Here is a 24,030-nt window from a genome sequence, read left to right on the forward strand (position 1 = left end):
TTAAGTGCCCTGAAAACTGCTGGTGAAATGACCCAGTTTTATTATATGAAACTGCAGAAAGGCCAGAGAAACATGATATCCATCATCTATAGCAAGTGCTTGTAAACTCTGTTCAGGTCTTTGATACATTGTAGATTATAACTATTCACAGCTGCTTACAATGTTACAGTGTTTTACAACCACACCCCACACTACAACTTGGCATTGATACCCTGGCGCTCCCTGGTTCAGGGCACATCTGGGGTTTCAGACCAGAAGAGCTCAGAGTGTCACAAGAACACTGCTCCTGAATGCGATTCACAAGAAGTCATCACTCAGTGGTCAAAAAGAAGCATGTCTCAGTCAAAATTAAATTGCTGGCAACATTCAGTAAGATGTATGTTAAAAGACAACATTAACAAAAGTCTTATGACAGCCTTCTTGAATTTATAGAAAATTATGCTAAAATTATATTGTGAAATAATAAACATTAGCTAAAATGTTTTATTTCTGCAAAAATATGCATAAGGCAAGCCTCTCCTTTTAACAAAGCTCTCAAACTTTTTAAAAATCATATTCTTAATAAAGACAGTGCTTAATTTTAACCAGTTTATTACTACAGTGGCATTATCTACACGTATAGAAGAAAAAAAAAATACAGTATTTTACCTCAATATGGATTAAAAAAAGGATCGTGTTAGGTCATGTAAGATGCATTCCAGTGTTCAGCAGTGTTACACCAAAAAACTAACCTTTTCCAAACTGCCTGGAAACACCATATATTAGAACTGTATTCAGTGTAATCACATACAAATATCAACATCAACATCTAAAAAACTAAGACTACCTTAAAAAGTTTGCTACAATGTTTGAATAAATGATTTATATTTGGGATCATATATTGACAATAAGGACAAAGTTTAAAAAAATCTAACAAAATTATACTCATGGCAGCAAATACAAACATATGCTTAACATATAAGCAATTTTTACTGAGCTATAAATCACTAATGAAATAAATATGGCTAATTACAGTCAGAAGGATGATGGGAGGGTGAAGATGAGTTAATGTGCCACTTCTCTTGGATGCAAATGTGCAGCAGACATTCAAGAATGAGAACAAGCACTGAATGGCAAATCAGGACAGGTTCTTTTTTCTTCTAGAACAAGTTATAAATTCAGCTGAGAAATACTTGGAAAAAGTTAAGAATTCAACTGAACAGAACTTTGGACAGTAACTGAAGCAGAAGATATGATCTGATCAATTCCACGTATTTTGTTGCATTTTTCCCTATATTTTTCTTTAGTAAAATGTCTTAATTCTAGATATCTAAAAACATACAATGAGCTTACCTGGAAAGAGTGGGACTCACTTCCTGTGGAAAATAATCAGCATTAAAAATGAAAAGAACAATTAAAACAAAGGCAAGGAAACACTACTTGGACTTTCTCACAGTAATGCACCACCTTAGGTAACGACACATTACACATATATGGTATAATATCATGTTATAGATAAATGTTACTCTTCTAATACACAAAGAAAACTCCCTGTTTTTTAATAACTCATTCTCACAAAACATAGATTTCAGATATGAAAGGAATGAATAATCTTCCTCAACACAATATCCAGCAAGAAACATTGTCACCAAGAGAAAAACAAGCAACAAATTCAAATTTGGAAAATGACAATTGCTTAAATACAACAGAACATGCTGGGCTGATCAGGAAGTACATTAAAATATGAAAGATACTGACAACAAAAACCAAAAGAATTGCAATGTTTCATTTATCAATTTTTAAAAAAATAACAAAATCTATTACAGTATCTTGAATTACAGCCATAAAAACAAGTTAGAAACACAAAAGAATTATGTACTACTAAGTGTCTGTGAGAGGCCTATATGCACATGAAACACAAGCAAAATGAGATTTTGTCTTTTGAGGAAAAAGAAAACAAAACACTGTAGCAAAAACCAAAGGTGTTTTACTGTAGAAGTTGAATCTAGAACATTAATCTACCCTTTACTGAAACAAATAAAAAGGGAAGTTTTCTTAAAGTTTGTCTAAAACAATGAAATTGAACAAAGCTATACAATTATCTGAATTCTTTGTGAAAATACATTTTTGGGCACTTGTGGATTGCTTAGAAGTACAATGTTGAAAGAAAAGTTTATCTTACTTTATTAGACTCAAGGTTTCTCACCACTGATCCAATCTATTTTGCTTTGAAGATAGTCCTAAATTTATCATTATTTGACCATTTATCACGCATCCCAGAGATTCTCAAATAAAATTACCAAATATCCAAGTATTCAATAAATACTAGTACATCCAATATATGTCTAGAAATAAAAATCACATAATTCAAGTTATTGCAAATAAATACCTAGCTATAACTTTATAAATATTTAAACAAAATTCTGCCAAGTATATGTTAGCCTCCTAAATATACAACTAAACTAACAAAACCATTGTCTAAAAGTCAGAGAAGTAGTTCAGAAAGACAAGCTCATTTTTGGGAAGTTAGACTCCTACAGCATTTGCTTTCAGGGCAAACCCAAAGCACATTATCCACTACTTCCCAGAGCTCTGTGCTAGCTATTCCTCTTTGGTTAGTTAATGAGTTACAGACTTAAAGCCATTAAAAAAAAATTAAAATCCAAATACAAAAGTATCTTAGTGAGAAAATGTGCATATGTTCTCAGATGCAAAGGTTACAGAAATCAGTAAGCCCTCCCTTCTATTCTCACTAAACCTGTGCTACCTCCCCTTGTCCAGTCACACCTCAGAGAAGAGGCTTTCCTCAGCCTGCCAAAGGCTGAGGAAACACAGCCAAAATGCAAATTCATTTTTCCTTTTCAGCAACAAGTCTATGACAAGCTCTATCCCTCTGCTGGAAAACAGAATTGGACAGTCAAGTGAAAGCATGGAAGTCACTGATTCACAGACAGGAGTTATTGTTCCTTAGTACACCGGGCAGTTTTCCAAAGCTGCATGGCATCCTATTCCAAAGCAAAGAGCACATATTCCCGGTCTTTCCTTTAAACATCTTTACTGGTAAATATTGGCAGGTGCACCTGAAATATTAAAACCAGGCTACATGTCACAGAGCTCGAGTCACACGGTAATTATTTGGCTTTTTTGGTCCCTTCTTGTACAACTGGCTTTACAGTGTTCTCAACCTGCTTCTTTACGTTTTTTAGAGACTTTTCTTAGGAAAGTAACCAATTATATCGCTTGAACACTCCCACTACTGTGATTCATAAAATCAAAAGTATTACTGTGTAGGGCCAAACCCCAACTGAGAGATTACTACCAGCACTTCCCACCTCCTTTCAGAGCCATGCAGTTCCCATTCTGCACTGGGCACTGCTGTGAGTTGCTGCTCTACACGCACAGGCTGCACCACAGGGGAAATGGCTAAATGTGACTTCTCAAAGATTGTGCCACATTGAATGTTACATGTAAAAGATTTAATATTAACATAGAATGCCCATTCTGATAGTTTTCACTGCCAAGTAGCAAAGCTCCTGCAATTACAACAAGCTGGGACAGATTCACAGTTCACAAAACTTAGCAAGCCCTAGACAGAGCTCTGACATTTCTTTAATGTCTTGCTCTGATAAGACAAACAAACAAAACGCCAATAAAACAGGTAATTGCCAACAGAAGAAAAACACTATTTTTACTTGACTGACATAAGTGGAATTCTTCCTTTCCTGTTTACAACACTTCACTAAGAAATCTCAGAGCACTCTGAGAATCTCCTTGTCAGATGTTAACTCTAGTAAACATTTTAAAACACCTTTCTCTTACATGCTTTTCTTTAGTACAAGGCAGATGTGAGAAAGAGCATGAATGGAGTGGTGGTGGGGAACAAGGGAATAAAGATATTTTTACTACTTGCCATTCTACTGGTAAGGGACTCCTGATATGTTTTTATATAAATGCACCATCACAGATGTCACACGAGTCACCCGACATTAACATCCATTGTGAACAGTCTCCTGAAAAACAATGATTTTTAAGATAGGTTTTTTGTTTATTAGTTCCAGATTTTTTTTTAGTGTTTCTGACTATAAGCAAATACTTCAAGTGAAGTGTTCATAACAGTCTAATTGATCTTATTGCAGCAAGGTTTCTTTGTGAAGTTTTTTTTTTGTTTGTTTGAAACACAATAACAGCATGCTTTTATATTTACCTATTGCACAATTAATTGCTTTTTAAGTATATTTCCTATTAAAGTAATTCCACTAATAGAAGAAATTGGTCCAGAGAACCCATTCTGGTCTGTTGGCTCAAGGACTCCCAGAATAAAATAATAATAATTTAAAAAACCCCCACTAAAACTCTAATTAAGCCATTACATAGAATTATACAGAAAAAGCCTGGAAGAGTTCATGAGTAAACAATACTTATTTAAAAACACCTCTGTAATAAAGTACAGTACAGTATACAGATGCCATACCATAATATCTCCAGATGGAGTTGTTACAGACAATAATAATGCCTTCAAAATGCTTATTATGGGCTCTTTGTTTTTTTAAATCATGGTTTAAAGAAATCTTCAGAGGCTATTTAAAGCACAAAAACTACATTTAAGGTTCTACCAAAAAGTTGATTTATAATCAGTAAAATAACAATGAACATTACATCTGAGCAAGCACCCATCATAACCCTGCTCCTGCTCCCAGGTTAGCGCGGTAACCTCCAGCCGGTGATCCCAGAGTTATTCCATCTGCTCCAATGCTACAGGCTGATGAAGGCTGGAGTATTCTTCCCTTTGTACTTCAGTGAGAATGTTAATAGTCTTACAATAGTTTTATAGAAGCAACAGAATTGTAATAATGTCATTTAATAACAGATTTGTTATTAAATCAGCCTTCTAAAAATATAAAAATATTTGATATTGTGAAAGTGTCTTTCAATCATATTTCAATTTTCACAGTTTTAATAAGGAGTACCTAATTAGAACCATCACTTTAGAACTATGACGCTCAGCTCATTTCACGTAAATAGACAAACAGTTAAAAACATATACATTAAATAGAATCCAATCGCAAAAACATACAATCTGACAATGTTGTTGTGTGCTCTTTCAAAGAGTGCATAGGACATATTTCTGCAGCAGTCAATACAGTAATTCTTTTGATGCAATCTTAGTCAAAGCTGTAAACATTCCTAATTGTAGTTTCTTGGAAACTTTTGGTTCCTTTCAAGTTTTTATTAGCAATTTGCACTGGGCATTCCCCTGGCATTTCCCCCCCCTTCAGTTACAGACAGCATCACCCTCCACCTGTAACCCCTCTGGCTGTTCAGAACTACTCATCAGCATTTCTTCAATACATTCAGGGCAGTCATCCTCCCTTGCAGTGCGCAGTGACACTTCCCACATGCCAGTGCCAGCAAGGCCCCCAGTGCATGATCTTGAGAAGCAGGTTGATGAGGAAGTCTGCTATGCCTTAATGGGATTTCCTGCAGGCTTGGGATCGTAACCGTATAGAAAAGTAGCTGCTATTACAAGGATGGCTCCGAGGAAAAAGACACTGAATAGGGATTAAAAAAAAAAAAAGTTTGTTTTAGTTGATGCAAATTTATTTATGCAGTATAATCAAAAGTAAGGACATTTTTTCATGAGGAAAACAGGAAGATAAATCATATTTGTCCAATTTATAAAGAGCAAAATAATCTGGATGTATTTGTTTTAGTGGGATACAGAAAGTTGTAGAGGTAAGAAACCTGTAACTACAAATTAATATATCATTATATTAACATATTTTGAAAATTAAAATTACACTTTCATGGAACAATTGGCAAAAGCAATCAGATCAATCTTTTTTTTCCTGAATTTTTACCTAAAGATGTGTGCAAAATGGAAGCAGGAGCTGAAGAAAAGCGGCTACTGTGGTTACCCACCCATTCTTAATATATTACATACATCATGTTGTTGAAGCTGTGCTTGCTTTGAAGTCCAAAGCTTGTGTCAAAACAAATTACTGCTGCCCAAGAACCAGTTTGCAAGACAGTATAATCTAATTTTTGGCAGATACAGAAAGATTTGTCTTATGAAAACACAATAAAAGCGTCTTTTCTATTGTGACATTTTGGCCTTTCAAGTTGTTTTAGTTAAAGTCTGATACAAAGAAATTGAAGCCAGCAGACCATCAGTACACATTTTAGAAACAAATCTTCTCACAGACATGGCAGTGTCAACAGGTTCATCTTCTGAATCAAATGCTAAAAAAACTGTGGCATATGACATGATAATCCTTCAGAGAATACATTTAGCCTATTTTGGGACATGGCCCCTTGCAACATATTCAAGCATTTAAGTACTTTACACCTATTACCCCAGTCAAAACTGTTTGTTGATATGACAGAAACAATTACAGTTTCAGTTCAAATGCATTGTTAGCATAAGCAAGGTACTAAAGATTAAGTTTGATTAACTCAAATTAATCAAGTTCTATTAAATGGGATGGCTTCAAGTTCCACATACCACTACTTGGCTCTAATTTTCAATATGTTTGTAGAAGCTGTTAAGTTACTTATTAATTTTCCATTTGAGCACACAGAAACTCTTAAAACACTTTCTACATTTGTTTTAATGGAACAAATATAATCTACTTATAATTTAAGTTCAATGTTTTCCACTTCTTAAGCCTAAACAGCTGTTCCATTTCATTTTTTGAATGTTTAAGTAAAGCCCTGATAATACAGAATCACAGAATAGGGATAGAAGGGACCACAGTATTGCAAATATGTATTTTTAGATAAAAAGATGGGTTTTTTACTAGATGCAAAAGTCGTAAATATTATTCAAAATATTTTTATGTTATGAGTACATACAATATATGCAAGGAGTGTTGGTCAGTCATAAGCAAAATCCTATTCTTCTATCTGGAAGTGGGACTATTAATTCTACATTCGGTACAAGAACATGCACTGCCAGGACAAGCAGTGCTCTCATCCTACCCATGTACAAAACTCTTGCACGCAGAGCCACCACATTCTGATCCCCAAAGCATCGGGACGCTGCACAGGGCCTAGAAGAACAGAGCAAGCCCTCCTCTTTCTTTCTTGGCTGCTCTCACTACTAAATGTAGCACTGCCTTTAGAAACAGCTCTGCCTTTGGCCTTCCGGGTGCCCTTGGGCAACTCAGCGCTTCAGCGTCACTTCAGGGGTGCGTGACTGCAGTGCCCGCGCGGGGCCGCAGGGGGCGCGCCCGGGCGGAGGCTGCAGCCGCAGGGAGCGCGGCCGCCGAGGGACCCCGAGCCAGAGGCTCCTCACTCGCCTGAAAAACTCACTGCTAGCCACGGGATGAGGCTAAACTTTGATGTGCAAGCTGGACCTAAACATTCTGAAAGTGTGGCTTGGATGGGATTTGGTTTTTTATTTATTTTCGCAGTTATGTCTGGTAAGCAATAAGATTTCAACTATTTTTTTTCCCAGTATTTTAGGAAAATAATTCTTACCTTGTAGGGACAAAATCTTGCAGCCAGAAATAGGAGATCAACGTTGACAGTATAATAGAGAGAGAAGTTGCAAATCCCTTTAAAATGTTGTCCGCATATTTTATAACAGCAGCAATCACCAGGCCTCCAAGTGCCTGGAAAAATAGCAAGGTTTGGATTCACAAACTGGTAATTTGACTGAGAGCATCTATTTTGACACCATGCACCTACTTTAGGAAAAGTTTTGGTCTATGCTGACCATTTATTTTATATTAGGGATATGTTCTGTTGAAAATAAATATTGGGGGAATAGTTCTTTCCCCATTAAAGAAATTGTTGATCACATTAGCAACATTAAATAAGTGGAAATGCTTGTACTGTACATTTTTAGCCACATGAGGAAGGGCATACAGAGAGATCATTTTAAGCATCACAAAATCACTAATGCTTGCATGCTTTTAATTTGCACAATACATAATCACATACTTGCTATATATTTCCCAGATTTTCATTTAGAGGTTTATGCTCGTAATGTTAGATCAGACCTTTGACTATAGAATTCTCAGCAGCTTCAATGACACCCATTAGTTTCTCCAGTTACTTATAGAAGAGTAAATCCCCTAGTGCTTTCACAGAAACATACAACACAAGGTCTCACCTGTAGAACAACCACCACCCAAGTAAGTTTATTGTATCCTTGAAAAAATCCATTCTTTGACAGTTGTTCTCCATCATAAATGTAAACACCCATCAGTCCAAATATGCTACCAAAAAATCCTGGAAGTATAAGATTGGTTTAAAAGCTTCAGGTGAAAAACATGCAAATGGGTTCCTCATCCTTAAAGGCTACTCATGTATTTCTGATTTTAAAACTGGACAGTCACTTGCAATACTGTCACATCAAAATCCAGTCAGTTTGCTGCTCTCTTTTAAAAGCTATTCTCCACGCTTGACACTTCAAGTTTTGATTGCTTCCATTAAGATACCCTTATCTTCCATTGCTTTCTATTGGAATGGAGTGATTTTTACTTTTGGCATGTAGCAAAATTCAGTTAAATGAAATTTCAGTTTTCCTGAAACTAGTCATGACTGAAGGCTGAAGTCACCCTATAACCTGGAGAGAAAACAAGGAAAACACGCAGTGGAGGAAGTCGTCTCCAGCATAGCAGGAGCAGCAATTAGCAGTTCACCAATTCAGACAAGAATGGGATTCTCCTGAGCCAGTCTCAAGCACAGTGAATGCTTACTAGTAGAGACTTAATGCCAAAAGCTGAATCTGAGGTGAGACTGCAGAGTTTTTCATTTGGTGAGTCCAGTGTTTTGCCAAATGGGAAGCTTTTCCTAACCCCTGAAGCATGACATAATGTAAGCAGCTATTCTGTGACTGATGTCTGCTCTAGTCTTGAGCAGGAAAGGGGCAACACTTTTTACTATTCCTTCTCTGTGAAAAGGTGATTTTCATCACATTTCTCAGCATCTGAAAAAGGCAGAATTGTTTTGAACAAAATAACACCTTCTGTTTTACAAGAAATAATTCTTTTTGTAGGCAGAATTAAAAATGTAGGTTTCATTCAGATTAAACTATTTACTTGTATTTTCCTATTGATCTGCTAAGATAAATACAATCACCTATTCAGACATCCTTATTATGACACTGGTGCACATTAAAAACTGATTTTTAAAACAATTCTAATTTATTTTCCCATTATTTTCTATAGTTTTAATAATTCTCTATGGACATGAAAATGAAAACCTGGTTGGACATATGGATTTTTTTTTTGTATTTTAAGAAAAGCTCTGTTTCAGAGCTCTTGCTTATGAATGCCTTGCTTCTGAATAATACAATGTCTGAAGCGGGCAACTACCTTCCACTTGCAGAAAGAAAACACCAACCTATTTTTGAAAATGCAATTTCACATTTTATGTATTTTGTGAAAGCTGTATTGTAAAAGCTGTTGTTTTTATATGTATTTAATAGTACTGTTTAACTGTATTTATGCATTTAAATAGTTTTAAAAAACTTTATGAAATATGACAACATTATTTTTGAACTGAAAACAACCTCAATAACAAACACATTCTACTGAACTTCCTATTGAGGCAGATTAAGTTCACTACAAGAGTAAATACAAACTCAAGGGATCTGATTCTCACTATAATCAGACATTTGTGTCTTTCTATATCACTGTCCTGATCATTCATAACCTTGAAGAGACAGCATTTAGACATAGTCTGTTCTGATTTCCTTGTTTCACAAAGCAATTACTGGAACATTCAACATATGACCAGGCCAATGGTCAAACTAAGTGTACATACTTCTGTGTGCTGCAGAAAAATCTGAAAATGTTTTACAAGAGATTATTGATTTTTCAACAATTATGGAATCTTACTGGAAATTATTGCAGATATCTATTGCCCATGAAAGCACTCCTAGCATGGAAACTGAGAGTAATAATATTAATAATAATCGGCTTTCCTTGGAAATGGATTTTATATTGCAGCTCCACCCAGAACACCAGTTCTTACCTTAAATCCTGGACCAATCCCCAGCTAGCAACCCTTCTCTGCCCCCAAAATTCCCTAACATAACATTTCCTGATGTATTCCCAGAAACCAGAAAATAACTGCTATAATTCCATTTAGCAGAGTTTGACTTTTCATTTTAAAATAACATATATGCAGCACACTAAAATGTTGGTGGTATTTTTTATTTATACATTTATTTTGCACAATTATCTTAATGCTTTTGAATGCAATATCTCTAACAGATGATTAAAATTAAACTTACCAAGCTGAATGTTCCTGATCCACACAGACTGCTTTGTTTCCTTTAAAATTTTCTCAAAATAAACCCCAGCGAATCCACTAGAAAAGCATGCTATGAGAACTGCAATCAGGCCTACAAACTGTGATCCTGCTGAGTGCTCCTTAGCAGGTGTTGCTTGAGAGTCTGAAGGCCACTGGATGTAAAAACAGTTACACAAAATTCACCGATGAAATCAAGTCATGAGCATCTACAAAATGCAAATTTGTTTTCCACCAACAGTAACAGTTACTAAATACAGACAAGCACATACTTGTAAAGTTTTGTATTTTGCACCATAAATACTTTTAAAGGACTGCAAAGTTACAATTTTTTTCCAACTTATTTGTAAGGAGTAAAACTGTGCTTGAACTGGAAGAATACTCATCAATTTAAACAGCTGCAGGATTTATAAGCAAGAACTTTTTTTTGAATCCCAGTGTGACTTATGGTCATTCTCTGCCACCAACTTGTGCCACCCAACAGCTGGTTACCTTACAAATATAAGCACAGATAGAAAACTACTTACACCAGCTGTTTTTAAGATGGGATGAATTGTCTTTTTCATGTGCTCCTCTTTGGTGATTGTGCAGACCAATTAAATCTTGCAACGTGTCTAAGGCTAACTGAATAAAATGCAATGCCATGGACAAAAACTTTCTTAGGAGTCTGTTAAATACTGTCAGACTGTTTTTCATTACTGAATTTAATCACCATATCGTATTCCAAATCCTTAAGTTTTAAAATAAAAATTTATAGGATATACTAAAATTTGCTAAAAATTCTTAAATAGTCTTCTATCCCATGATCCTGCCCTCTGAAAACTATGAACTCTGGTACCTGCACTATTCAGAACTGAGGCAAATTTTGCTTTTTGAAATCCAGAAAAGTCCGAAGTAAATTTGCCATGCTGAATCCACAGGACAAAGTGAACACAGCCTGTACTGGCAGAGAAGATCTGTGATTTACTAATACCTGAAGAAATGTGCTAATAAAAATTGCTATCATTATTACTTGCAGGTTGCTCCAGAGGCCCTGTCATATTCTACAGTAGATCACTGGGTTACAAAAGAGATGTTATCTTCTGCCTTTGAACCATTTCTGGTGTCCTCCAGACCTGGCCAGTTGTGATTCGTAGCTCCTGACTACTCTGGTGCTCGTGTGCAGCTGGTAGAATCAGAAAGCTGGATAATCAGTATAGAAATCCATGTTTTTTTAATAAACACATTCAAACCCCACAAACCACCTGCTAATATTTACCTGCACAAATGCCACTCCTGTCATCAATATTACTAGTGACAGCCACTGGTATACACCCAGCTTCTTGCTCAACATGGACACAGAAAACAAGGCTGTGGTGAGAATTTTCAGTTGATATGTAACCTAGAAGAAGCAGGAACAGTTACTAAGTTACTACTATGCCACAATTCATGTTTTTTTTTTTTAAAAACTTACAGAGAATCCAAATATGCAATACCTGGTATGTGGCTGCATCTAGGTTTGACAGTGCTACATATAGCAAGTTGTTCTGAAGAGTGTAAATTCCTGAAGGAATAGCAAGTTTAAGAGTTTCCATGGGTTTGTTAAGGATTTCATCGTGTAGCACTCTGTTCAGAGTCCGTAAATTGCATTCTACCCAAAGAAACAGTAAAAGAAATAGACATTCACTAAAAGGAAAGGAGTGAAAAAAAGAGAAACAGCAATGTTCTGTTCTTAAACTGTTGCCCCTTTTTATAGCTATCACTACGCCAAGACCTGAAAATACCATCTATGTTAGTTTGACTGTCACAGGCCTTGGATATGTAAGGAAATACCTTGTGTCTTCCTGCAGTGTTTTCCTGCAGCCTGGAATATCAGAATGAAAATGATTATTCAAAATACTTCGAGTTAAACTTACTGAAACTGTATCAATAATTTAAGATAATATATTAAAGAGTACAATCTAAAAAGTGCATATTTAGAATCCTACAGAGTCACCAATATTTATGCACAATGACATTTTTAAGCTGTTGAAAATCAAACAGAAACCAGATAAATTCAGTTTTAAATATACAAAATAAGAACAAGAGTAAATGTGAATACAGTTTTCTTTTTTAGCTTAAAACTATGATTCTTCCTGGAACAATGAAATTGCTGTTTCCCTTCTGTGTCTGCTGCTTATCACAGGTTTCTAAATTATCATTCATGCTTTGGACACACAGAAAGCTTTTCATTTTTTCCTACTTCTACATACAGATTTCTTAAAATGCCCGAGCAAACACAAACTTTGAGATGTTGGCATAAAATTTATTCCTGCTCTCCTCAGTATCCACATTCTCATAAGCAAATATAGAGTATGATTATTGTCTTTCCAAGACTATTTCTTACACAAGAAGAAGGGAAATGCTTTGTTGTATGCCTGTACTCACATGGCTGCTTTGCAGTTGGCACTACAATACAGCATATTGATTAGGAAAATTACTTGGTGCAAAATTTGACACATACTGCTGTCTTTGTAGACTAATAGAACACAGGCCAAAATCTTCAGAAGTTCAGCAATAACTACTGCAGTAGAGGATAAGTAACGAGGGCCTTCTTCTTTCAGTGTCCGAGAATAGCGCATGGTCAACACTAAACTTGTGGTCTGAAAAACCAGGATGCCCAAGGAAAGGTACTTTAAATTGGCAGACATTTCTTGACTTTTTCTTTTCTGAAACAGAAAAAAATAAACAAACCCAAAGGTAATACTGCAGATATTGGGAATCACAGATTTCTTTATCTAGGTGAAGGCTCAGAAGGTATTTCCAAGGTGAAGGTTTTTCTGCTGTGGTACAGCAGAATGCCCAGTACTCCTGGTGCAATGAGCTGTTCCCAGACTGAAGAGATCTTCCCACTTTTCCACCTCTCCCAAGTCTGTCAGGTTGCAGTCTCTGCCTTGCCAGATTGCACCATGCCAGCAAAAGAAGGGCGAGGGTTGGGCTGCTTTAAATGAAAATGCGAGGTATGCCTGGCAATGAAGGGCAAGGAGAGTTGTGGGAAAGCACAGTTGGAGAGGAAGACATGGGATGGAGAAGCTTTAGGGGAGGCAGCACAAAACCTGTCCTGCTGACTACCCTGCTCAGAAAAAAATTCATTGAATATAGATGACTAGTTGACTGCAACTGCTTTCTCAGGCTGCACAGACTACCACAAACTTTATGTTAGTAAAGCTGTACCATCCTCATCTCTACTAGGAACTTCCACCAAGATAATGTAGTTTTCTTTGCAATTTGTTACCAATTTAAAAGATTAACTCAATTGCAGAAGACTAATAGAAACAGTAATTTTCATTTTGCAAGCACATTATATGGCAAGGAAATTTTAAAAAGCTTGCTGCTACTAGAATATCACATAATTTTTGCTATCCTTCATATAAAGAACTTCCATACACAGAAACTAATGCTTTCTATAAAAGATAAACTTCTACTCCCTTCATTGCCCACTTATTCGAAAACAGAGCCATTTTTTATAGTGCCAAAGTTAAATCAAACCAATAACTAGAAGTTTACAACTACGTTTACAAGCAAAAGAAGAGTAATAAGCCAAGATAATGCACATGGCTCTCAATTTCAGAAGTCTAGACACAGCACACTTACTGGGTGCTTATGGCAGAGATTTTCTCATGTTTTACACCTGCAGGCACACAACTTCTGACCCATTAACTATGAAGCTTTATCCACACTGCTCAAGGATGTGCTGGTACCTCTAAATATTTGTGGCTAGAACTGAAGCAGTTTCCTGCTGACTGCATTTCTCTAGCTCAAGATGCATTTCCTTGCTGGCTTTGTAGGCATTTGGAGAGTTACACTCTTCAAAAACTTCTGACTTGCCCTTATCTTGTCTCTAAGCATTTACAGATTTTCTCAAGTATTCGAAGTCAAATTATTATCTATATGACAATGACACTTAAAAGACATTGCAGTAACCTGCAAACAGAAGTGAATTATCAACAGCCACAAAGATATGAAGTACACATTTCAATCCTACACAATAAAATTGTTTATCTCAAAAATCATGCCATTGTAAAAATATTTGTAAAAGCAATATTTGGCACATACTGTTAAATAAGGAAGAAAAAGATGACAGGATGCAGAAACTGAGGAAGAAACACACAAGGTTCCATTAAGAAAACAGGAAGTATTTTTGTATGAACTATAATCTCACTTAACTTCTGAAGAAACAAATACTAAAGATACAAGCGCACGGAGCAGTATAAATCAGACAGAAGTATAAACTATGGAGCAGAAGAAAGCTGCAGACAAAATTTGCTGTTCTCCACTGGTTCTGGTGGAATAATCCATTACACAAGGATGTTAACTGGAATTATGCATCCTAAACAACAAAACTGAGATGATCTATTTGTTAGTTGAAGAACAACAGCTTGGAAGAATAAATTTGCTACAGCTGAGAACAAGAAGGAGAAAAAGAACAGTTCCTGCAAAGGGATGAAGAAGGGACATACATGTTCAGAGATCATGCTTTCTGAAGAACTACCAGCAACAAAAGGAAGACAGAGGGCAAAGAAAAAAAAACAACCTACTGAGAGAAGATACAGAACTGAATTTCACTAAAAGGCTTGCCTATGATACTACAGAAAACTGAGTTTGCATTTATGTGAGTCAACTTGAACAAACAATTTCTTTCACTATTTCCATCTATCTCATTTTTTAGTATTCAGACCTGAGAAACTGGAAATAAATACCAACATATTGCTAAGACAAAAACCATTGAATTTCATGAAAGCACACCTACAGATAAATAAGTCTTTAAAACTTAAAGTTTTAAGGTTTTTTGTTTGTTTTGTTGGGGTTTTTTGTTTGTTTGTTTGTTTAGTTTTCAAAATGCTTCATAACAAAATACAGATCATGAGAACACACATATTCCTCCTGATTTGGATGCAAATTTCTGCATTCTGTCAGCCTGTGAAATGATAAAGAGTTTTACAAATTTTCAAAATCATCAGATATCAATTCCATAACCTTCAAAACAGGTAATAATATTAAAAATAATGTTCACTTTTTTTTTTTTTTTTCTAAAATACAACTATGTATGTATGAAGCAACTTAAAATGTAATTTTGGAAATAAATCAGTAGCATGCTGTTAATGAGCAAGTACCAAGGCAATCAGCATGAAAATTAACCAACAAGCACAACACATTGATAAGCCCATCAGTAAAACCATAAAGAATGCATACCACATCGTTAACTTCTGTCTTGTCTTCCTCAGTAGTCATGATAAAAAAGGGAACTTTCCCCAGATGATATATCTCAAAAAGGCACCAGCAGAAGGAAATATTTCGTTATTGTACATCACTAATGCATTTCCAAGTTTCATATGTTCACACAGAATGGAGCTTAAGTGTCCAGCACAATAGCTAAAATAAAGGTATTTATTAAAAGTTGTCCTGTCAGTGGTCAACAAGACAGGCTTGTAGACAGCCAGTGTGTGAAGTCTCATGCTATACTTACAAGTTGGTTCACAGAGCAGGAACTAGAGATCTGAAATGTACATATGCCAATAATATAACCACTCTTTCCTAAGCACACGGAACACCTTATCAGCTCTCCTGGTCCCTTTTCTTTTATAACACCTGCTTATCAGCTCACGGACCTCTGTGCAAACTGGGAACAACCCACAAAAGGAGCAAAATATTGAACTTTAATATTAAATTTTAAATTTGGGCTGTCTTCAACTCCAGTCTCACAGCACCTTTAGATTTACAGGTGACTATCAGAGCCGTAAGCGCCCAGTTTTAGCTAGAGCTCCTGCTACCCTCACAGCAGTCACAGAACAATGAACTATTGTCTTCAGTAACAGCCCACACCTGGACTGTCTTAAACCAACAATGATATTGAAGTTCCCACTGTATTTCCTGTACAGTTACAACTTAGGTTTCTTCCTGGGCTTTGGGTGCCCTCCTTGGTACTCTGCAGGATGCATCTGTTTGAGAACTCAGACTTAGGTTTGCTAATTCAAAGACTGGAAGTTGGGTGGTGACATGAACTCTGTCTTTTGAACTCTATCTTACAGTGGGGTATGCTAAGGACCTGCAGTTCCCTGATGATAATACTAAATAACTCATCTCAGGGACTGGGCTCATTTCTCTTCTGTTAGTCTATGTTAAAAAAAATAAAAATCAGCCCCTTCTGCGTCATTTCTTCAGTGTGCCATGGACAGCCCTGCAGCCACATGGAAGGCAGCCCTATACAGAAGCCAATATGCAGGAAGCCAAGGTGGGATTTACAGCCACGGAACGTTTGGATTCAGTACACACAGGTGGATAAGATGGATTCTATGTGAACAGCTATTCTCCTTGAAAGTAAAAAGGAGAAGGGCCCTAGAAAGGTTTTCAGAGCACAAACCAAAGCAAAGTAATCTATACAGGAAGTAATATTTTCAGCTCAAAGTACCATTCTGTGTAATGGCTGAAGTATAACTCTTCAAAGGAAGCAGATTTTGTAAACCAGAAAATCACATATTTCCAGCTCATAATATTAATTCAAAAATGAATACATTTCTGACTTGCAGATTTTCATCTCCCTTTGTAATACCTCCAACCCAGGCTAAAATTCAATATTTTACATTTTTCTTTTATTTCACCCCTACACTTTCCCTCCTAAAATAATGGTAAATTCTAATATTTGCAGATGAAATTAGGCCATAATCAATTTGACTTAATGAACAGCACACTAGAACTCCTTCATATTAATCAGTCTACTACAGAGCAATAAGATTATGGGGCTTTTCTTAACCTTAAGGTTTTGTCTTATAAAGATCTGATGGTATAAACTTTCCAGGTTTTCAGCTGCTAAGTATCTACCATTGCAAGATCCTGTGCAAAACTAAGGATTAGTTTGTGAACTGATTCTATTCGTAACTTTGTAGAAGGACTCAAAATTTCTGTTGAAGGACTCAAAATCAGAATTACAGGGAGTATCACAGAAACTTATATGAAAAACTCCAAGCACTCAATATTATCTGAAGATAATGACAAAGAAAAAAATTAACAGCAAATTCCATCAAGTCTCACAACAAAAACGTAGGTTAAATTCACCAAAATATTTGACAAAAATAAACTGGCAACTACTTATTTCCTCCTCCATACTCTGTCACAAGTAAAGTTTAATTAAAAAAAAGAAAAATAAACAACTAGTATCATGCTCCAAATCTTCATAGTGATGTCATTACATGAATCAAGTTCTTTCCAGCCTAGCTGTGAAATGTTTTCATCACTGATAGTCTATTAGAATAAAAAAGCCAAGTCACAGGAGTTATTTTTCTTAGGTCTTATTCCATTTGATGACTAATCAGTTTAACATTGCTCAACCAAATAAAAGGCATTTGTGTATTAGTTAAAATGCAAAGTCCAACACAGAAGTAGATGACCAGGCTCTCAAAACTGCCAAAGGCAAAGTTTAAATTTTCTGTGCTACTACACCAAATTCTCCATTTGGGATCTGCTGGAAAATAAACACTGCCTCTGTGTCATTCTAGTGGTATGGGTACGGACACATCTCCTGGGCATTTATTGATACCAGGATAACAGTTAAAGAAACAGGATGGTGTTCTCATATTTCTCTCATGAAATATGAACCTAGTGCTGATGCTACACCTATACAAATACAATAAGCTGTCAACAAAGGAAAAGCACAATTGGAAGGTGGAGTAAAAGCTAACTCACAGAACCTGAAGAACCTATTTTTATGAATTCTTTCTGTGCTTTGCACACTTTCTACATGCATTACCCTCTTCTCTGTGCTGGATAACACACAAGTAACATGTCATTTTCTGCCACACGACTACATTCCTCAGAGGAAAGTTCCATTCCATAAATATTCTGGGTTTTTGGTTTGTTTGGGTTTTTTTGGAGTGAATATAGCTTTGTCTTTATCAGAAGTAGTAAATATGATATATGATATGATATGATATGATATGATATGATATGATATGATATGATATGATATGATATGATATGATATGATATGATAGCAAACACTTTAAGTATAGAAAGAAATGGAAGGAAGGAACCTCATGAAGTTCAACAAGGCCAAGTGCAAGAGCTTGGATGTGGGCTGGGCTAATTCAGGCAAAGGCTGCCCTGAGAGAGAATGAGAACTGGAAAAACTCCATGACTGTTAAGTGTTCAAGGCCAGGATGGATGGGCTTTGAGCAACCTGGTCTATGGAAGGTGCCCCTGCCCATGGCAGGGAGTTGGAAACAGATGATCTTTAACATCCCTTCCAACCCAAACCATTCTATGATTTTTTGACAAATATCCCACATGGTACAAAGGGTGCACAGACCTCTCCAAATCCAGCTAAGTGGTGCTAAACTGCATTCTGAAGTAGATTTTACATACACACAAATAATTTAACTGCCATATTTGGAGTGCTATAATTTGACAATACATTTCTTTCTCCCCCTCACCACCACATGACAAAATCTGTCATGTCACTGTAATTGTAGTAAAGCACATCCTAAATATTTTTAATAATCTTAAACCTTGTATTTCTCACTTTAAAATGTCACTACTGTGTTTTCCATTTTCCTCATCCTGTGAACAGGTTTCTTATTTGTTCCCTCCCATAAGCTATCTAAAACTGCCAGCTCCCCAAACACCTGGCACTTTGCAACTAAATCACTGCAAACCACTTCATCATTTTAAAACTTACCTTGCTCTTTCTTTTGTTTTCCAGTTTGTTACTCATTTTTCTTGCTGGAGACAAAGTGCACTAAGTATGCTATAAAAAAAAACAAAAAACTGTGCTTCTCCTGGAGCTTGTACAGTTCTTCAGAAGTGTGGTTAAAAGCAAATCCTCTAGCAAAGTTTTTTCCTTACTCTTTGAGCAGAAACAGAGGAACAAAGATTTTTTTCACATGAAGGTTTCCTTCAGGCAGTATTTCCGATTTCTCAATTTACATAAAAAAATCTTAATTGGTGAAAAGGACTAAAAACATAACTGCATTCAAATGATACTTTGAAGACAAGGTTATCAAGTACAACACAGTAGATCACTGGTGGACCTTGCTCCTGCAACGTCATCTTGTTCCCTATGCACAACCGTATCTCATGTACTGGTTTTGGCTGGGGTAGAGTTCATTTCCTTCACAGTAGCTGGCAGGGAGATGTGTTTGGAATTTGTGCTGAAAAGTGTTGATAACATGGGGATGTTTTCACTATTGTTGAGTAGGAATTACACTTTTCTACCTCCCACCCCACCAGTGAGGAGGCTGGGAATGCGCAAGGAGCTGGGAGGAGCACAGCCAGGAGAGCTGACCTCAAGAGACCAGACCATATGGAGTCATGCTCAGTACATAAACTGGGAGAAGAAGAACAAAGGAGGGGAGGTTCAGAGTGATGGTGTTTATCTTCCCATGTCACTGTTCCACATGATGGTGTCCTGCTTTCCTGGAGATGGCTGAACACCTGCCTGCCCATGGAACATGGTAAAAGAATTCTTTGGTTTGCCTTGCTTGCATGTGCAGCTTTTGCTTTACCTGCTAAACTGTCTGTGTCTCAACAGACAGGTTTTCTCACTTTTACCCTTCTGATTGTCTGCCCCATCCCACCAGCGATGAGTGAGCAAGTGTTTGTGTAGCGCTTAGTTGCCAGCTGGGGTTAAACCACAAATCCTGGCCATTTTAAAACCATGCAGTTGGTTTTCAAAACCGGCAAATGCACCTACATTTACACATTAAATGGATTTACACATTAAATGGTAACTGTTAATGATCAACCAGTGATTTCTTCTCAACTTTGCTCCAAAACCTTGGCTTCTGCCAAAGATAGCGGAGGCTGTATCAGTGATTCACTGGCCATATATATCACTCAACCAGGAAATTCCATCACTGCCAAGTTTAACAAAGGGAATGTAATTACATATTAACTATTAACTAAAGTCTCATTTCAGAGAATGCTATGAATTGCTGGGGACTCAGACCAAGTTTTCTTACATGTTGACAGAAAACTCAGCAGAAAGGGAACCCGGGTGAGTTATGAGCTCCCAAAGGTTTTCTGTTTGTTTCTTTCTTTTGTGGGGGAAAAAATAGCATTCTAATCTATGTATCAGGCAGGAAGAGTAAAACATTGTGAATCTGAAAATATGGAATCTGTGGCTAAGTGCTCTTTAAGCCCATTATCTTTATCCTTTGTACCAAACCTAAGAATCCAGAGATCATATTTTTTTGACTGATGAAAATTTGGTTTGATGAATATTACAGAAATCACATATTGAGTAAAAATATTCAGCATTCTGGAAATTCAGGCCCTCATTGAGCTAAATGTTAACACCAGCATTTCTTGTAAAATGAAGACTTCAACTCTGCTCAGTAGAGCAATAGTTTTATGTTGACGTAACAGTCACTAAGCCAAACTCTGCCTGCCAGCACAGAAATTTGATACAAGCTGCCTGAAGTGAATCTTGTTTTCACACAGCGCATACACTGTGTTCATTGTATAGATCACAGTATAGATAGATCCCAGCAGCCACATTCAGACTCTGGGAGCAAGGAGCCATTCAGTTTCCAATCTCAGCTCAAGTGCCCACCCCTCCAAAAGCACACAGGAGTGCAACGCCATGGACCAAAGGACTGCCGGAATGCAGTTCCTGCAGATGCATCACGCCAACGAAGGAGCTTGACTTACGATGCTGAAAGACTGAACACTGTATCCAGCTGGGGTTCAGCTGCAGCTTACATGTATGCTATTTATGAATTACGGGTCAAGTCTGGGTGCTCAAGGCAACACAGAGTGTCAAACACCTCAGTCAAGGTGACCTACTTGGAGTAGAGTAACACAAACTAGATCCTACAGGGAAAATCAGTCTGTAGGCACTGCAGCATGCTAGTAATTACAAATAAAATGAGACAGCTGGACAGCACTGAAGCAATATAAATGTAAGACAAGGTTCAGAAATCTAGTGGCAAAATCCTGAACTCCTAACCATCTGACATTATCATGCCAGACCCTAAGAAATACAGATGTTAAGAATCTCTCCTCCCCTCTAGAGACATCCTCCATTGATGTGCAGCCTCCTGAGTTCCAGCAAAGGCACTTGGCCTGCACAAGCAGCTTGAATATGGCAGGAGCTGAAGTAACCGGTGAAGAACAAGCCCAGGCAGCAAGCAATTCAAGAGCAATACGGGAGGAATACTGTGTCTAGCAAGCCCGTCCCAAAGATAAGTACGTGTTGTGCTCCCTTAACGCTGCCAAATCCGGAACTGTTTTAAGGGGACACGTGACTTGAATTCCACAGGTACTTGGCTCAGATGATCCCTGCCTTTCTCTTGCTATTGCAAACAATAGCGTCACCAGAATAAGGAATTAGGCTGTGTAGGCAGCCTGTAGGATTGCTGGAGGCAGAGTTATTCCTAACAATACATTGCCCTAAAGAAAGCAAATTTTTACTTACTAGAACCAGTCTTTCCCCAAACCAATATTTTTGCTACACATACTACTACCAATCAGAAAATGATGCATCCTAAACCAATCCTTATCTAGACATCCTTATCTACCAGAACTGTGATTTTCAATCACAAGTTCTTCTCACAATGCCTAACAATGTACAAGGGAATCATGAACTACAGTTTCCACAGGGAGAGATTATTGTAAATCACTTTCTCCACAGCTGTCACCTCCCTCGAACTCACCCTGAAGCCTGCAGCTCAGCACAGTGAGCACACTGATAAGTGCAGTGCCTATGAAGAGAGGCAGCCCCACAGATTTCGAGAAAAGCAGTCCATTACCTAATGTTAATTCTAAGATCCACTTTGTCATTCTGCACATATGGTCTTTGAAAAGCAAAGGTTGTCTTAGATCCCAATCCTCCTGTGTAGAGACCTCCATGAAAAATAAAATTTCCCACTGTGGTGCTCACTGAGTTTTAGAAAGGTTTGTTGCATACGTTCTTTATGTCCCATATAACACACCCCTCTTTTGCTCAAAGCTGTGTCAGTCTTCTCCACCCAATCATTACTTAAAAATATTTTATCTGGAATCCAAATCTTCCTTCCTCTTGTTTAAAACATAGTTTATAGGATTTAATAGAACAGAACAACTTCGGGTACCTTCTGATATTTATCTTTTACCTTTTGGTTTATTCCACGATATGCATTATTACATTTGTTATCTCTCTGTCTCTGAGTTTCTGCTTAATCCGTAAGTGCTGTACTGCTAGAGCGTTTCTCAATTCAAAAATTTGGTATAAAATAATTCTAACCATACAAACGCTTGTAAAATGTGCATTTCTGTGAACTTTACATCCAGCACCGCATCACACATAGCGAGCATCTTCTCAGCTGAGCACCAGCAAGGGAGTCACAACCTCAGCAGCACTGACACCGCTCTGGTCCGTGCCCCTTCCCAACTTCACACACGGCCGCTTCCCCACAGCAACTTCAACTTCACCCTCTCCTCCCTCTTTCCCAAACCGCTCCATTTCCAGACACTTCTCTCGGTGTCTCTTCAATCCCACCCTTTCCCTCTCCAGCCCTGCTTCCCGCCCCATTCACTCAGCCCAAACGCCTCCGGCCCCCAGGCCTCCCTCGGGCTCCCCCTCACGCAGAGCCCCGCACCGCTCCCGGCGGGGCGGCCCCGGCCGGGCTCTGCTCCCACCTGCGCGCCCGCCCGGCGGCCCCGCTCACCGCCGGCCCAGCTCGGCTCGCTCCGGCTCCCGGTGCTTCCGGGAGCCGCGGTCCCGTCCCGCAAAGGCTCCGGCTGCAGCCGAGCCCCGCCCGCTCCGTTCCCAGCGCCGCGGCTGCAGCGAGAGCCGGCAGCGGCCGGGCGGGCTCGGGGCCGGGGCCCGGGCAGGGCCTGGCGGGGCCGCCTCATGAGGGGCAGCGGAGCGGGGCACGGGCGGATCCCGGAGCCTGCAGTCCCTGCGGCACGGGCCGTGTTCCGCCCAAACCACGAACGGGAAACTTCGGCAGCCACTGACGCAAGCGTTTGTGTGAAACCCATCACAAATTTATTAGAGAATGGCAGGGCTGGTTCAAATCAAGGTACGAACCTCTCAAACAGAACGTTACTGTGCTGTCCGAAGAAACAAATTGTCAAATCAAATTTTGAAGACTGTATAAAGGCATAACTTTGTGCTTTAATTACAGGTTGGGTTACCGATGGGTGGCAAAGGGTAGTGCTGCACATCAAAACCGGGTGAAATCCTGGTCCCACGGAAGTTGGTAGGAGAACTTGCATGGAAACCTCTCCCACCAATTACAATTGTAAACCGTGACAGAGAAGCACGCTACTAATAATGGTAATTTTAATAGCAGACACATGTTCACTAACACATTCATTAGAATTATGCTTTAGGTGAATGCGCTTTGTTAACACTAAACAGAAGGTGGCTCTGAGAGCTCCAAAAGGGTTTGCTCCAAGGTGTGGAACTGCTCCTGAATCAAAAATGGGCTCTGGTACTTCAGCGAGCACAGTGATGTGCCTGCTTGCAGATGTACGCATCACTCATGAAATTAACCTTTCAGATATACAAGGTATCACAGGTTAGATTAAATACTTGGAAAAAAGAGCCAAGATGGTATTCGTTCTATTAATTTAATTAATTTTCTATTCCTTCCACGGAAAACCACTTTCTTTTTCAGCAGATTTAGTTTATCAGCCTAATCTGGGGTACATTTGCCTCATTTGCTTCTCTACAGAATTCTATGTATTTGAAGTTGGTTTGGATGGAGTTCATAATGTCTTTGCTCTGAGCTGTTTAATTTTTCTAATGAATAAACTTTAATTAACCCAAAAAGTTTCAGTCCTGTGGAG

At 37.9% G+C, this 24,030-nt stretch overlaps 1 protein-coding gene and 1 long non-coding RNA gene across 5 annotated transcripts; one reads left to right on the plus strand and one right to left on the minus strand.

Annotated features, from left to right (window-relative positions):
• Positions 1–1,471: 1,471 nt before the first annotated feature.
• Positions 1,472–23,254, minus strand: SLC35A3 (solute carrier family 35 member A3). 4 transcript variants are annotated; one of them, XM_058842686.1, is made up of 9 exons: positions 18,932–19,023; positions 15,454–15,633; positions 12,725–12,929; positions 11,718–11,872; positions 11,501–11,623; positions 10,226–10,397; positions 8,096–8,214; positions 7,459–7,592; positions 1,472–5,528 (listed from the first exon to the last, which is right to left on the minus strand). In XM_058842686.1, the coding sequence occupies exons 2-9, from the start codon at positions 15,490–15,492 to the stop codon at positions 5,438–5,440; spliced, it is 1,038 nt and encodes a 345-aa protein (XP_058698669.1). In that variant the 5' UTR covers positions 15,493–15,633; positions 18,932–19,023; the 3' UTR covers positions 1,472–5,437. The 4 variants fall into 4 exon arrangements, with proteins under 4 accessions (XP_058698669.1, XP_058698668.1, XP_058698671.1 ...); XM_058842685.1 differs by lacking the exons at positions 15,454–15,633; positions 18,932–19,023 and adding an exon at positions 22,873–23,254; XM_058842688.1 differs by lacking the exons at positions 15,454–15,633; positions 18,932–19,023 and adding an exon at positions 22,902–22,995.
• On the plus strand, positions 19,446–24,001 carry LOC131580921 (uncharacterized). The gene is made up of 4 exons (XR_009277983.1): positions 19,446–19,706; positions 20,171–20,248; positions 21,267–21,441; positions 23,364–24,001. It is a non-coding gene; the product is annotated as an uncharacterized LOC131580921 (long non-coding RNA).
• Positions 24,002–24,030: the final 29 nt, after the last annotated feature.

The sequence above is a fragment of the Poecile atricapillus genome, chromosome 7 (genome assembly GCF_030490865.1).
Source record: "Poecile atricapillus isolate bPoeAtr1 chromosome 7, bPoeAtr1.hap1, whole genome shotgun sequence".
Lineage (NCBI taxonomy): Eukaryota > Metazoa > Chordata > Aves > Passeriformes > Paridae > Poecile > Poecile atricapillus.